The sequence below is a fragment of the Rhincodon typus genome, chromosome 8 (genome assembly GCF_021869965.1).
Source record: "Rhincodon typus isolate 14 chromosome 8, sRhiTyp1.1, whole genome shotgun sequence".
NCBI classification, from domain to species: Eukaryota; Metazoa; Chordata; class Chondrichthyes; order Orectolobiformes; family Rhincodontidae; genus Rhincodon; species Rhincodon typus.
This window is the reverse complement of record NC_063339.1, coordinates 54,820,259-54,837,568: the sequence shown is the minus strand read 5'-3', so window position 1 is coordinate 54,837,568 and position 17,310 is coordinate 54,820,259. Positions and strand designations below refer to the sequence as shown.

Sequence of the window (17,310 nt, the reverse complement as noted above, 5' to 3'; positions counted from 1 at the left end):
TTCAGAAATGCTCCTCTGATGCTGCTTGGCCTGCTGTGTTCATCCAGCTCTACACCTTGTTATCTCTTCATCCAGCTCTACACCTTGTTATCTCAGATTCTCCAGCATCTGCAGTTCCTACTATCCAGGAAAGAAAACACCTTGTTTTTAAATAAGCTGTCTTGAGACATAGCTTCATAGTGTCAGCTGTGGAAGCATTAGCACTCCAGTTTTGCATTGAAAATATCCAGCTTTTTTTTAGAATCAACCTAGTTTATAATGTTAGCAGACTATTAAACTGCAGGAAATAGTGCAGTCAAATACAGCCAATCTTGTCTTCACCTGGTTTGGTGGGTGTGCGAAGAGGTGTGGTATAGAAATAATTGTGATGTGAAGTCAAAGTTCTGATATTTAGTATTTACCACAAAATGTATGAATACATTCAGAAAGAACACATTTATGATTTCAGTGTAATTGGAAAAGCAGTGAAAATCTTTCTTCCTGGTTTCTGTGTACTGGCCAGTTATTACATACTCCTGTTTCACAAGTAGATCTCATTAACTCTCAGTTCTCAGCCAAGTACCAAAGCTGCAGTTTTGCTAGATAGGTCACTGAGCTTTTTACATACCATACCGGGGGAGGGGGAAGAACTGAATTAATTCCAGAGACATCTATCATTCTCATACTATCAGCATTCCTTGGAAAAAAAACAGCTCCAAGGGGCTCTGATTTTATGCTTTCACAAAATAGAACTACACGGCTGAGTGACAGTTCTGATCTGAAGCATTTAAGTGTAAGTTTTGATCTTTCTGGCTTTGATTAAAACTAATGAGCTCATTTAATTCAAAATGAGAATCTCTGATAAGAAAAATAAGGTTGATGTGATTGGATTAGAGAGATGAATTAAACTCTTACAGTTGAAGTTTCTGCCTGGATAGTGCATTACAGACTTCATGAAATAAAATTAAAAAGCTGTTGGCATATTATAGCATGTTAGATGATGAGAAGAATTTTATAGTAATTCATTTTTTAATCAGTAGAAATGAAAGTGCTAAATTTATAGCATTGCACCACTTTCTCCCTTGAATAAAGAAAAATAGTAGTGCCTTCAAAAATGAATTTTTCAAAAAGGAGGAACTTATCAATAGGATGTCATTACAAAAGTTGAAACAATGGATCTTCTGAAATGTAATAACATCAAGGTAGAAAAGTGGATTATCTTGTACAAATTTTCGGTGTCCTCTTGTATAGGATTTGTTCAAATGACAATGGTTGAGGTAATAGAATATCAACCATCACAAAATATTAGTTTACTATTACAATGTTTACATATGATTTATACTGAGCTGACTGATAAAATTTGTATATTACTTGGAACACCACTAATTGCCCAATTTCTGTCACCACCAGTGATGTTTTATTGTGAGAGGGAAAGATTAAGACTACTCAGCTTTCCATCACAAAAGTAAACTGTTGTCAAGGCATTAGCCCATGAGAATTATGCATTCTTTAAGCTAAATGTGTGCTAATGCTTATTCTACTATATTGCTGCGCTTTCTCCTAGGATATTTTAAAAATGTAATTATTGTTCACTTAAATGTATAATTTTAGGACCAAATTATATATTGCACAGAAAAGCTAATGGAAATACTGCCTTTAGTGCCAGCTAGTGCCAGAAACGTTTGATTGCAGAAGAAAAATCTTGGCATATTTCCAAATAACTTCATGACAAGATTGGATGTTGCATGATCAGAATCACATCAATAATGCTATTTTTTAAATCCCATTGTAGAATCCACTAGCCCAACTTTGCTGACTATTGACAACAGCTTGGAGCGATCATTTTTTATAAGAATGAAGTCAACACTGACAAAGAGAGGAGTTCACATCAAATCATCAGGCTATAAGGTAAATAACTATTTAATAATATCCCAACTGGGAAATGCTGATTGAATTTCAAGAATCATAATATTTGCTGTTGAATATAAAAAATATAATACTTTGTATTTTTTCTTCAGCTGTGGATCATTCATCAAGCTGTTATCAAAGTAGTTAGGTTTGATGAAAGCAAAATATTTAGCTGGGGCCTTGCACAAACTCCAATGAAGTGAAATTTCTTCTCAAATATCAACAGGAGTATGAAAGGGGAGATCCTACACTAAAATTATGATAAAGGACTTTTATCAGTTAATATTTTAACTTACAATTTTGAATGTTTTTTGTTTGCCTGCATACTTAAAGTAGATAAGCAGGTTGTCAGATCATAGAGTCAAGACTGTGAGATGGATGTATTTTTAGCATAATGTAATCTATAGCAATAAGTAAGTCAGTCGGCATTTGATCATTTATCAATTTGATATCCGTTTTGTGTTGCTATCTCTCAGAGCCTTAAGGCTGACTCATTGAATATATTTAAACCACGATATGTAGGTTTTTGAGCAATAAAGGAGTTGAGGATAATGTGGAACAGCTGGGAACGTGGAATTGACGTCAAGATCAAAACAGCCACAACCTTATTGAATGATGGAGCAGACTCTCAAAGAACCATGTGGTCTACACCTGCTCTTATTTTCAATGTTCTTACGTACTTGGTTTTTATTTCTTATTGTTATCCATGTTCTCAGCAGGTGTAATATAAATGCGTTAGTTTAGATATCAAGCAGCCCATTGTGTTTTGATGTATCTCAGATCAATGCAGAGATAATGTCAGTATCTAGGTTTTCAGGAAGTTTATTTACAAGAGTTTTATACAAGGCTTAGAACGTTTACTCCTGTGCATCCAGCCTAGCTTATTGTAGCTTCCTGGTTATCTGTTTACTTGTCCACTAAGGTTTAACCAATCAAGCACAATCAGCATAGGCTGAAGCAAGGGAAGATGGTGATGCCATGGGCGCCAAACAGGCATAACGCTTCAGAGCACCAGCTAAGTTGGCACAATATTGGACACATTGTTTTAAGCTGAAACATGTTTTTGCTTCTGCATAGACATTTCAATGATAGACTAAGACTGCTAAAGGCTGCTGAATGGTGTGTACGTATATCTAAGCAAAATTAGTAACATAGATTTTATGTTAAGATTATATGAAGGAGTAGATTGTGGTAGTGGCAATGTCACTGGACTAGTAATCCAAAAACCTAGGCTAATGATTTGAGAGTTTGTGTGCAAATCCCAACTGGTGGAATTTAAATTCGCGCAGTAAATTTTTAAAATTTATTCATTTTATGGGACATGGGCGTTGCTGTCTGGGCCAGAATTTCTTGCCCATCCCGAGTTGCCCTTGAGAAGGTGGTGGTGAGCTGCCTTCTTGAACTGCAGCAGTGGGTTGACCCACAATGCCACTAGGGAGGGAATTCCAGGATTTTGACCCAGTGACAGTGAAGGAATGGTGATATATTTCCATGTCAGGATGGTGAGTGGCTTGGAGGGGAATTTGGAGGTGGTGGTGTTCCCATATATCTGCTGCTCTTGTCCTTCTAGACGGAAGTGATCGTGGGTTTGGAAGGTGCTGTCTGAGGATCTTTGGTGAATTTCTGCAGTGCATCTTGTAGATAGTACACATTGCTGCTACTGAGCGTCGGTGGTGGAGGGAGTGGATGTTTGTGGAATTGAAAACTAGTCTCAGTAATGTCGAACATACAGTACAACACAATATCCTTTTATAATCATGTGTCCTCCATTGTAGGACTTCAGTGAAAAACCTTTACAATGTCTGCCTTCTTGTGGCATCATCTTAGGGACAAATACCTAGGTACAATTCTTGGATATAGCAGAGGGATAGAAGTAGTTGTTTAATTACAGTGTTGAAAATAAGTTAAAAATAGGAAAATATTAAGGGGTTAACGTTACAGTGTTCTGAGGTAAATTCTAAGGTAAGGATTGTCCCCTCACACTGGTCTCCATCCAGGAATGGCTACCTGCACACTGCTCCGAGGCTGCTTCCCATGTGCTGCTGTGGGACATCTTCCCCTTGCAGCTCCAGGGGTCACTGCTCAAGAGGTTCTGGGGCTCACAGGGTGTGCCTGCAGGCCCAGAGCACAAGGCCATGCTGCCCGTGCTGGTTCCACTGCGGGACTTGGCCAGTGCTCTCTACCATCCACTGGGGTACTCGGCCCGCTCGCTCTGTGTTACCGGGGGACTCGGCCCGCTCGCTCCCGGTTACCGGGGGACTCGGCCCGCTCGCTCCCGGTTACCGGGGGACTCGGCCTGCTCACTGCTGGTTACCAGGGGACTCGGCCTGCTGGCTCCCGGTTACCGGGGGACTCGGCCCGCTCACTGCTGGTTACCGGGGGACTCGGTCCACTCGCTCTGTGTTACTGGGGGAACTCGGCCCCGCTCGCTCCCGGTTACCGGGGGACTCGGCCTGCTCGCTCTGTGCTACCGGGGGACTCGGCCTGCTTGCTCCTGGTTACCAGGGGACTCGGCCCGCTTGCGCCCGGTTACCGGGGGACTCGGCTTGCTCGCTCCCAAATACCGGGGGACTCGGCCCGCTCGCTCTGTATTACTGGGAGACTCGGCCCGCTCGCTCTGTATTACTGGGAGACTCGTCCCGCTCGCTCCGTGTTACCGGGGCACTCGGCCCGCTCGCTCCGTGTTACCGGGGGACTCGGCCCGCTCGCTATGTGTTACTGGGGGCCTCAGCCCGCTCGCTCCCATTTACCGGGGGACTTGGCCCACTCGTTCCCCCAACTCCACTCTCTGGGGCTGAGCAGGTTGTGAGAAACAGAAAACTGCAAAAAGAAAGAAAAAAAAGAGGGAAAAATGGTAAAAAGATAGGTGAGCAGAGGAGCTCTGACTGGAGCATCCTACTCTGCTGCCATCTTCATTGTTTATTGTTTATTGTTTATTGTTTTCTTCATGAAAAGAGGTCTGCCATCCTCACCTAGTCTGGCCTACCTGTAACTTCAAACCTGCAGTATTTTTGATTCTTAGCTGCTGGGCCTCTAAAGTGGCCCAGCAAGCCATTCATTTCAAGGGTAATTAGGGATAGATAACAAATGCTGACGTTAAAGAATTTTTTAAAACTCTCACAAAAAAATACAGAACATGAAATATTTAACTCTGCATACTCTGAATAAGAAATATTATTTTCTGTTTCCTGCCTGCAACTTACCAAACAGAATTTTAACAGTATCATCAACTGAGATCAGAAGTGCACTGATCATAGAATCCCTATAGTGTGGAAGGAAGCCATTCGGCCCATCAAGTCCACACTGACCCTCCAAAGAGCAGCCCACCCTGACCTATACCCCTACCCTATCCCTATAACCCTGCATTTCCCATGGCCAAGCCACCTAGCCTGCACATCCCTGGACGTTGTAGGCAACTTAGCATCTCCACTCCACCTAACCTGCACATTTTTGGACTGTGGGTGGAAACCAGAGCACTCAGAGGAACAGCATGCAAACACAGAGAGAATGTGCAAACTCCACACAGACAGGCGCCCAAGGTTGGAATCGAACCCGTGAGGCACCAAGGCTAACCATTGAGCCTCCATGCCACCTCTGGCCAAGAATGCATAATGAAACGTGAATAAAATCCCAGACATCCATCAGTCTGTTTCCCAGACAGCTGCACTGGGAAAACATTGCTTAAATTACACTCTGTGGTCTCAGTTTACTTACACAAGATTCAAATTCCAAGTGCATGTAAATTCTGCATTTGACACTTGAAACACACTGAATGATTGACAGTTTTATAGGGCAGTTGTAAAATAGCTGCTTTTATTTAAAAAGTAGAAAGTAGAATGAATAAATTGTTAAAACTTCCTTGTATATCCCATTGTTACTGTAGAATTTCCTTTTCTGTATAGTGGGTAAATGAGCATGGACGTACTGTCATTTCATATGGAGGTTAATGAGGGGGCATGATGGTAAGAACCAGCCTAGATGGGATACAGGTAGTGCATGAGGTATGAGGGATACAATCGTTCGTTATTTCACTGTTTTGTTTTGTAATGGGGACGAAGTCCTGGAACACTGAGGCAGTTCCTTTAAATGGCTTGCCTAGCCACTCAGCTGCACTTGAACTCTTTCCAGGAGTTAGGAGACCCTGTTAATGTTAATGCCTGCCACCCAAACATCACCACCATTGAGAATGAAATTCAGACCTTTGACGGAATGACCTCCTAATTCCCACAAACTTGCCCCTTGGATAAAAATCTAGGCTGATGTTTGTTAAACCTGATTCTCTGTTCATTTTCCTTAAACAGCAGCCCTATGTTAATTGCCTGGAAAAAAGGCTGTCTCTGTGATTAAGTGGGGGGTGGTGTCATAAGGCATAGCTATAGAACTTGCCAGTAGCTTCCCAGCTGAGAATTCCCAACACTTCAGCAACACCCCCAACCCTACCATCCCATCCCATGCCCCAGACTCAATTTTTCTTGCATTATTTTACTTCATTTGTCCATGGACTTGGAAAGAGCACTCTTCATCTGCAGCAGCATGAATGGAACACATCTGCAACAATTATGGAGAGGTTGACTGGTTTATAACAATTGAATAATTTAAATCCCTTTGTGTATTGCAAGCACTCCAGAACTTTTATTGTTTTTTTTTTCAAAATTACAATCCCACACTTCTGCTGATGTTTCTATGTAGAATACATACCAGCGACCCTGATTGGAAGCTGAGTAACAACGAATAAATTGCTAGATGTAATAAATACATTTGTATCTGCTCAGCATACCCTTCTCATTTGACTGTTCACCTTCTTAACCTTCTACCTGCTTATCTGTTCCATATTTATCAACATAAAAATGAAAACAACTGAAACAGAGTAATTCTTATGCTGTCGCTTCGTGCCTAGGAACTGGTTTGAGGTAATGGATTTAAACACAGGTTGCAATCAGTAAGAAGCATTGAAATCTAATATATCTATAATCTATGTTTTTGATTCTTTTCTAAGCATTAAAACAGCTTGTGGAGAAGCAGTGTAAAATGTCTGTTGAACCATTGCTGTTTCATAAGTTATTTGTTACCTTTGTAGTACAATCACTCTTTTTGTTTTTACATTTAAATGTGGAGATGATTTTCCCCATACCAAGGTTCCAGTTGGATGGGAGAGGTGAGGCGAATACAAAAGATGCTTTCTGGTTTAACTTTCAGGCCCAGGGTATTTTAACTACTTCCTCACTCTGCAGAATACTTCAGCTTTAATTGGAAATGGGTTCAAAGGGTTGAGCTATGAGAGCTGAGTAACTTCCACATATGTCACTGGACAGCTGGTAAATCGGCTAAATTCTAGCTGAGGGGCAAACGTGCTGACGTTTGACTGGCTCACTCTGCAACACTCAACAGCCATTGGGCCTTTAATTGGCATCTCTTCCACGAGAAAGTTCCAACCCCAAGAACATGGGACATAAGCACAAGCTGCCAATCCAATGACAGTCTGTGTCTGTGCACTGCATCTGAGAGTAGTGACCATTGCTGAGCCTGTGACAGTCTCCAATGAAGATGTTCAGCAATGAAGCCTAGTCTGAAATGAGTCCAGATTGTCATCAGGCCAACGCAAGGGGACACCAGGGAAAGGCTTGAGGGATCAAAGGATGTGACTGTTAGATGGCTGTGATTGCATTTTGGGGGAGGGTCTCCAGTGAGCACATGAGGAAGCATATCGCCAAGGCCAATCTACAAGGCCAACAGCCCTTTTTGGTGACCTGGATACTTGAATCTCTCCCATTGTGAAAAATACTGACGGCAGTGGGAATTGTAGGCCACTTAATGCCTCCTCTTTGCAGGTCAAATACTCTGGTGGTTTGGGAAATGCAGGCAGGGAGCACAGCATAGCTGGCATAGCACTTCATTTTAATTACCTTGCATAGCATTCCACTCCTGGGACCCTACAATTCTGGCCTTTGTACATGTTTTGCAACGGATTACTAGGGTTCTCTTTGCAGAAAAAATGTAGTAAATTATAATTTAAATAATTTAAAAGAATTGTTTGACATCCACAGTGGTATCATTAAAGATCCCTTCAATATGCTAGTTAGGGTTTTAGACATAGGTAAAATTCAGTCCCGGAAATACTCGGCGCTGGTGTAAATTTAGCCTGAAGCATATTGTGTCAATTGTGTATTCTTTTTTCCAGACCAGCTTTTTACATAAATCTTTGCAGCTTTGATCTGCCGCAAGAAACTAGGCTAACAGGGCGAACAGAAAATAGTTGTATATGTGCTAACTGAAGGTCTGTGATCACCTGAACGAAATTATTTTACTGAAAGAAAACTGTTTAGCCAAAGTAACGATTCACAGGGCATTTCACCACTTTAGTACCTTTACCATGGTTGAAGGGCAAGAGAGAAGCAAGATATCAAGTTATTAATGAAACTGAAGGCGATGCGAGAAATTTGGTCCCCAGGAGAGGTTGGTTTAGAGCTCAAGAGAGAAATGGATGTTGAGGAGAGAAGAAGCTGGTAAGCATGTTGAGCTCGAACTATAGTAATTGGTGGGGAACAGAATGGTGGAGAAGGATGTCCTTATAGTGTCAAGGATTAGGTGTGAGATATTTTAAAATCGATAAGATATCAAATGCGTGGACCAAAATGGCAACCACAATGAAGACCTCAAATTTGATTAATACCTTGTTATTGCGATGCAATGCTTATCCAAGCAGAATGACATTAATCCATGAGAGACCTCTCAGCATTAAGACGTGCTGACGATGTGATGTCATCCACAAACGCCAGAGCCATGCACTGGACAGGTTCTTGATCCAGTTTCCTCCAGGGTTCCTATCAAAGGATCCATAGCAATATTAAACAAAATGAGATACAGAGGAAAACCTTGTTTAACACCACATCTTACTGATATAGAATCTGTCTTGTAATTATATCCCTCAACTGCTGTCAAATTGTTTGTATATAAGTTCATTACCAATTTATTGAACTCTTTGGAGAGGGATACTCTTTCTAAGGCCTTGGCAAGCAGCTTGTGTCCAACTGAGTGGAATGCTTTTGCCAAATCTACAAAGATAACCGCCACATCCGTCCCACTCTCCTTAGCTCCCTTTATGATATTCTGGAGAATATTCTTATTATATCCAGAAGAAGCTACCTTTTGCCTTGGAATTAGCTTCACTACACTGCTAGGCCTCTTCGCCAAAATTCTAGTGAAAATGCTTAGCAGGATAGGCCCAATAGTAATGGGTTGCCAATTATTGATATCCTTCAAACTATCTTTATTGTCCGACTTCGGTAGCAAAGCTATTCTGCTAGTCTTCAGAACATCCGGGATTGCACAGACTTTAACTCACAAGGTAAACAATTGTAGAAGACAAGTGACATCATTCCGATGGATTTCCTGGGCATCTTTACATCCCCTACCATCGGGTCACGCAGCTGTTTTTTTGGGTCTGTCTCCCTGATGGCCTTGTCTACCTCGTCCCTACTAATTGGGTCCATCAAACAGTCAAATCGAGCGACGCCCTTGTAGGGTGCAAACCTGGTAATGTTTGCTTTGTCGTTGGGCACGGAGAGTTTTTCTTTAAATACTAATTGCAACTCTTCCTTACGAAGGGGGCATAAACAATTAGAAGGTGCCCCCATCAATTCCCTAGCAAGCTTCCACCTATTGGTTCTATGCAGTATTTGGGCTGTTTGAAAACGTGATTTCCTCCCTGTATACCTTCTCTGTTCCCCATTCCCAGCACTATTCTTTTTCAATCTATCTTTCCCATGTTGATTACCATCGTCCCTTACATTCTATTACTAACCTTATTACTACCTTCACCCTGCCCAGTTCCCTTCCTCCTTAACAGTCTATCTGTGATGGAGTCAACCAAACATAATCCCTGCTTCAAAAATTCCTGGCCCTCTCTAATACAGAGACATTCTTCAGCCTTACTTAACAATTATCTTATAGTATACTGCCCTAACTTCTGGGAGCCTAATCTTTCATGCAGTGGCTGCACAAATTCCTGATCTAATACTTCCTTGTCCCCAATCTCTCTGTCTATCCCCTGTTCTTGTGAATCACCAGGAACAACTGCTGCCTTACCCTTATCTGTACTCTTAAGAAGGGCTCTCCGCTTGTCAGAGATCTATTTTGGCATTTTAGATTTTAAAACGCTTGCTATCTTTTTATTAATCTGTTTGTCACCTTTATGTGCTTCCTCTAACTGAAGCGATAATTTGATCTCTTCCTCTGTCCAAATCCCCTTCCTCCTACCTATATTTTTCTCATCCCCTTCCTTCCTAGTATTCTCTATCCGTTTCTCATTCCTTAATGTGACCTGCCTATGTCTTTCATGCAGTCCCAGGCCTAACGTGAGAACGAAACACCCCCATTGTAGGGTATGAAAGCTGACACTTATCACAGAGAAACATATCTATAGGATGCTGAAGCACTATCTCAGCTCAACCACACTTCTCCTGGGATAGTTGAATGACCCTTAGATCACTGAGTGTGTCTCCACTCTCACTGTCTCCACGCTATGACATTTCATTGTCCATACCTCTAAAATTACTGTTGTAAAAGACCTGTGTTGTAATCTCACCAGACGGAAGGGCTAACCTGTCGGCTGTCTTTACAACTAAAGTATCAACATCATCTTCTCTACTGCCTGATCCCATTAGCTTGCATCTGGGAATCAAGACAGGGTGAGGAACATTGGGCCTCAATTTGTCCGTCTCTCCTTTTGTGGCTATAACATTTTGCACAAGCTACCACCACTAGTGAACTTGCAGGGTGGTTTTTTTAATCCGGTTTTTGGCCCTACCGGAATTTGCCAGATTAATGTCAACCATTTTGGGTTTTTTTTTAAATGGCACCACTAGTGCACAGCACAATGACCCAAGCGGGTCGTCAGCTGACTCGTAACTTTTCTCAGGTCGTATTAGCCGGCAGAGGATCGAGTACCTCTGACTGAAAACCCACTCAAAACCAGCATCCCACACAGGGTAACCAGTTGAGAGCAGACCAAACAGCCAGATAAGACAAAGGTACCCTCATCCACTGTCATTGCCAGGGGGGATCCGCTTGGAGGTTCGACCAAACACTGCAGGCGACAAGCTACGTAAAAGTGCTGCAGTGGTAACTATGCAAGCATGCTCGGGAGGCCCCACAATCAAACAAGCTGTAGTTACATCTTAAATAACTGTAAGTTACTTTTTAAATATATGCAGAATTATTTTCTCATTAAATTAGCTACAGTACTTAGTTCCTTGGTATATATAGGAAAGAAAGCTGTTAAAGCCTATCCAATATGTCTAACAATAGCTTTGCACTCAAAGATCCTGATTAATTTTTAGAACCTCTTCAAAGGCTGGTAAAGGAATGCATTTAATGGAAACTGGTAATGTTGATTACTACAGTCTCAGGGTGTTGCCAATTTTATGGGAGGTGCCCAATTCTAGTGCAACATCTTTCTTTAAAACTCATGCAAAATATTGATTCAGGTTCAATTGCACTGAATACAATTATGCCAAAATCAGAGAAATTATGTTTAACAAACTAATATAATGTTTTCCTGTTATGAATCAAAATTACTAAATCTGTTGACTTCTAGGCTTGTTTTGTTGCTCTTTCTTCTTTCCCATGATGTTAAATTTATGATTCAAAAGCAAAAGCCTTTATACAGGATTGCAAGTAGGAAAATGTAGACATAAACTGAGCTCAGTGCCTTGCTAGTGAAATTATGATGTTAACATAAGCCCCACTGACATTCAAATGAGATGTACGTTATACTGCACACCTTGGAATAATCTGCAGAGTTACATGGCTTAATCTGACAATGACCTATTCAGTGCTGAAGAGTGTGTTGTGCAGAGATGAATACTGTCAAAGTGGGTGTGAGATTTTGTGTTATCTGCAAGTAATCACTTGATTAGAAACATATATTAGCATTGCATCAAACAGTACAACTATTAACATTTAAAAATTGATGTACAACACTTATAGTCTTTAGTTATCCAAAAGTGTTTTCAAATAGGAGCAGTTTGTTGTATAAAAACTGAATGAACACATTTATCTTTCAGATTTTCTCCCATTTCATCTAAGGTGCCTACATGTGTAACATTTCCCAACCCTAAGGTCAGGGAGGATGCTGTTGCAGTCAGTGCTGCCCACTGTTGAACAAGGTCAAGATCAGAAACACATTAGATGGAAAATTAGAGGCTTGAAATGAAATGGGCTACATTTTCTGATTTACCAGGTACAGTGTCAGATTGGTTGCAATGTGGGGAGCATTGGGATGGGGAGGCAAAGGACAGGGTTGGTTCTCTGTTTGCTTGGCTGCTGTTCCCTATAGATCTTTGGAGTTAGTCTTATCTAAGTTATTTCCTGTCAGTCTTCTCGTGATATTTCTGCTATTTCCAGGTCACCTCAGGTTATAAGAAAAGAATAAAGGAATAGAAGCAGGATGAGACCATTCTGCTGTTTGGGCTTCTGCCATCCTGTGAGATCATGGTTGATCTTCAACTTCAACTCCATTATCCTGTATCTTTTCATGTTTTTAATGTGTAGGAATTAATTGATCTCAGTGTTGAATGTACCCAATGACTGCAGTCCACATAATCTGAGGTAGAAGTTACAAAGATTCAGCATTCACTGAGTGAGGAAATTCATCTTTAGCTCAGTCCTAAATAGTCTACACCTTATTTTGATGGGAAACATCCTTCCAATATCTACCCCTTAATCAGGGGGAAACTGTCTTCTACAGAATCTGCTATTGTGTAGCATAATTTCGTGAAAAGAATTAAAAATGTTATTTTTAAAACCGGAGATAATTCCATGTCAAGTACACTCAGCAAGAGTAGCTGTTAAATGTTTAACCATTTATCAGCAATAAATGCCAAGAATGACAATGGGGTGAATTTTCCAACAAGTGATGGGAACCTGAATCTGGGGCCATTCTCATTACTAGACTCTACTTATATTAGCAGTGTGTCCTCTGACGTGATCTTACAGGATGCACCCAAATAACAGGCTGCCTCTGCATTCACCATCCAGTTAGGGACAGCAAGTGGACATTGGAGGTGGAAGTATCAGGCATAGAGACCAAAGCAAAAGGCGGTCAGTGGCCCCACTTGAATGATGCATTCATTGCTACAATAGTGCCCTATTGCCAATTGGCAGTGTTCACAAATAGAAAAAGATTCCATTCCCTTAGTGTTCAAATAATTTGTGACGGTAATAGCCAGAAAATGCAGGCCTTCGTTATAAATCCAAGGAGCTGACAGTTCTCAGTTCCAGCCGCTATCAAAGTCCCTCAGCCCATACAAAGATGGTTTTCTGCTACAGTACACGTTTCTCAATGACTGACTTGTTTTTCTATCTCTTTGACATGTACGTAAAAAAATTGAGGTTTTCTTTCAGCTGTGGCTCTGGGTGTGAGAGATGGCTGCCACCCTTTCCATGGAGGCTGACAGGTGCTTACATACCAGATGCACCAATGGCATGAAAACGTGGACAGACTGTTCTATCTTTTGTTCCACCGTACAGAATTGGTACTCTGGCACACTTGACTGAGGTTTCCCTGCCCCTCTCTGCCACTTGATCATTGCCTGCATGGAGTTGAGCTTGTGCCTCTGAGTGTCAGAGACCTCAGGCATTTTTTTTCTTTTGCCAGCTACTGACATGCCAGTATTGTGATCACCAGATTGTTTCCCTAAGTCTCTTCTATCTAAGGCATTCACTGAACTAACAGTGGCTGTGCCAAAATGTGTATAGCAACAGTTTATGACCATTCACAACCCTACCAGTCACGAGACATCCTCTGTCTGTAAGTAAAAAGAGAACAAGAAGGATTAGTAGCTTGAAAGAATGAGATGGATGTAAGCCCTTGACTGAAAACCATGCATGTGATGCCAAACCTTGCTAGCTATGGGTGATGGTCCTGTGCATGAGAGGCAGCAGATAGGTGGTGTCACATATCCTTGCGGACTTCTGGAAACTTTGACATTTTCTAGCACAGTTTGCTGTCGCTTTTGTGGGTTCCAACAGCACTGACCTATGCTACTTTACTGTACAGGCTGGATAAGTGAGATTTGATGTGCTGACCTCTTCACTCTATCCATTGGAAAGAGAATTTTGGCCATTTTTATGAACTAAGATGGCGGCAGAGTAGTACGCTCCAGCTGGAGCTCCTCTGCTTTGCCAGTTCCTTTTCCTTCTTTTTTCTTCTCTTTTTCTGCTGTTTTTCTTTCCCCATCCCCAACCTTTAAATTCTTATACTAACCCAGAGGGAATGGAGAATGGAGGTGAATCTAAATCCAGCCAGAGCAGGAGATGAGTCAGAGATCATGCCAGCGCGGGAGGCGAGTTCCGGAGGTGAGTAGCGGGCTGGACCCCAGAGCAGGATGCAGTCCAAGCCCAGGCTGGCCTGCGAGACAAGTTCCGAGGCAAATCGTGGGCCGGAGCCTGGAGCGAAAGGCAGTCTGAGCCCAGGCTGGCCTGCGAGACAAGTTCCAGAGGCAAGTCGTGGGCTGGAGCCCGGAGTGAAAGGCAGTCTGAGCCCAGGCTGGCCTGCGAGACAAGTTCCAGAGGCAAGTCGTGGTCCAGAGCCCAGAGCGAGAGGCAGTCGGAGCCCAGGCTGGCCTGGGAAATGAGTCCTAGAGGTGAGTTATGGACCGTAGCCTGGAGCAAGAGGCAGTCGGAGCCCAGGCTAGCCTGGGAGACAAGTCCCGGAGGTGAGTTATGGGCCTGGGCCCAGACAGAGAGGCAGTCTGAGCCCAGGCTGGCCTGGGAGACGAGTCCCAGAGGCGAGTAATGGGCCGGAGCCCAGACAGAGAGGCAGTCTGAGCCCAGGCTGGCCTGGGAGACGAGTCCTGGAGGTGAGTAATGGGTCGGAGTCCGGAGCGGGAGGCAGCAAGGCCTCGTGCTCTGAAGACCGGCAGGTACAGACTAAGAGAAATGGATTATAATTTGAGTACTTTTTATAGATTTTTTTATTCTTATTCTGGATTTTGGGTAATTTGAGTACTTGTTAAAACTTTGTATTCCAACGCTAGACCTTTTTTTAACTCTTTCAATTCTGAAACAAACACTTAAGGTAACTGTACCTAGGCACCGTGTACCTAAGATGGAGCTAAAACAGTGACATTACAAACTTTTCACAGCACTCATTCCAGTGCACATGACAATAAAGGCTGTTCTATGCTATTCATCCGCAGTGACATCCATAGGGCATATTCTGTGATCCAGTGGAGGCTATTTTCCTGGCATCCCTTTTGTTGTTGAAGTGACAACCACACAGGCTGAGTGAAAGATCTTCGCATGCAGTTCTGAACTGGTATCCAGCTAGCTTTTCAACTTGGTACCAGACCTTCGAACCCAGAAAGTTCTGCCATGGGCAGAATCTTTTAGCTCTTCTGCCACATGATTCACCATCTAACACGCTCAACACCTCACTTGCAAAGACAATGGTCTGAGAAGCTACGATCAGGCGAGATAATTTGCCTCAGGCTTTAGTGGTTAAGATGCCATCCAACACATGTAATGCCATACTTGAAATTCAGAAGGCAAAGTGCCATCCTTTATTGCACCTAGTATGATTTTGTTTCATTTAAATGAAACAAGGAAGTAGTACAAGAGAAATGTGCAAAAATTATATTGGAAAACTGGGTCAGTTTTGAAAACGTTTTAACAATGAACGTTAGGTGTTTCAGCTAATGTCACGACCCATTACTCATGTAAAGGAATTTTTTTTTAAACTAAGTAAATGAATGCAATAGTTCTTAGAGAACAGATCATCATTGTATCCAGTAACCTAAGGATGTGGAAACAGATACAGAAGATGTTAAACATCCTGTGGAAGTCTGCCAAGCTACAGCAGGCTGTATTTCATTATACTAAGTACATGGGGAAATTATGGACACTACAATGAGTTTCCTCACACCCTGTTAAACCATGACTGAAGCTGCATGCTAAGCATTCAGAATACAGATCTTTTAAAGCTTCACATCATTCCTACACAGCAGAAGGGCACATTATTACTGTCACTTCAAATTGAAGTTGATGCTATATTAACATTATGAAAGGTGAGCTGACAAAGCAACACAGCCAACCTGCATGCTGCATGTTTATTTACTCAGACACAAGCTGGGATCTAGAATACAACTCCATTCTCATTCTTCTATGCAATGTTCAAATATCTAACTTCTCAACATTGCTATTTTCAGGCGCACACATTAAAATAATAGGCAGCAATAAATTTTAAATGAGAGAAAAGCCCTTTTATGAGAACTTTCCAACATGTTATGCTCAATATCCTACCAATCTGGTCAAGACAAAATTGTGGTTCTCCCCCAAGGCCATTCTTTTCATTTTTCTTCCTCCTCTCATCCACATACTAACTTAGGCCACCACCCTCACACTCACCCTTCCTCCCTCACACTCATCCACTCATTCTCATGCCCACACACACTCAGCCACCCTCCCTTGCTCTCACTCGCCCACCGTCAAACTCACTCACCCACTCTCTCTGACTCCTCCACCTACCCTGTCACTCACTTATCTGACTTTCAGCACAATACCACACTGTCCATAGTTTTGATAGGGAAATCTCATAATTAGTTATGGTTTCTGTTGGTACCTAAAATTCCATATCAGCTCAAAGAATGGAGCTAAAGATGGGACACAGACATGTGAAAATGGATGGGATATTGAAGATTATCAAAATAGCATCAACTGTATAACGCAAGGATTTTCTTAACATTAAATCCAATTTTTACATGTTACATCAATGTTCTAATTTTCTCAACTAGGACAGAACAAAACCAGTAATGCCACTGAAAGTATTTGAACCAATGCTTATATTGCTCAAAGGTTGTTCAGTAGTTTCTGTTTAGCTGCTTGCTATTTGTCAGTTATTTTCCTATCAATTTGTTAATACTTGAGAAAGCAGTATTGTCCTTGATGCACAAAAGCAAAATACTGGATGCTGGAAACCTAGAATAATTATAAAAAATGTTAGAAATACACAACAGGTCAAGCATCACCTTTAGAGAAAGAAATGTAGTCTAATTTTAGGTCAGTGACCTTTCACCAGATCATAAATAGGAATACTTCATTCAGTCTTTTAGGCCTGCTTCACCATTCAGTAAGATAACGGCCAATCTTCTGTCTCATCTTCCTGCATTGTCTTTTTCTTGCTTAATTTCTTTAATTCCAAAAAAATGTTGATCCATGTCTTGAATGTGCTCAAAATTTGAGCATCCATAGTTCTGAGGTATAGAATTCTAAACGTTCAAAACCCTTTGATTTTGAAATTTTGTGGTATTTGGTGATGGTCCACTTTCTTAATCCCCCGATTTCCCACCCAGGCAAAAAAAATGTCCTTCCTATATATTACCTATCAAGCCATTTAGGAATTTTATAAGTTTCAAATAGATCACT

The 17,310-nt window shown here is 41.8% G+C and overlaps 1 protein-coding gene across 1 annotated transcript in view; it reads left to right on the top strand.

Moving 5' to 3' along the window:
* The window catches only part of LOC109927256 (neuronal PAS domain-containing protein 3), a 1,144,266-nt gene that overhangs the window by 1,055,788 nt on the left and 71,168 nt on the right, over positions 1 to 17,310 (top strand). Inside the window, exon 8 of the mRNA XM_048600392.1 lies at positions 1,772 to 1,887. Coding sequence (XP_048456349.1) covers positions 1,772 to 1,887 — 116 coding nt within the window. The remainder of the gene's footprint in view (positions 1 to 1,771; positions 1,888 to 17,310) is intronic.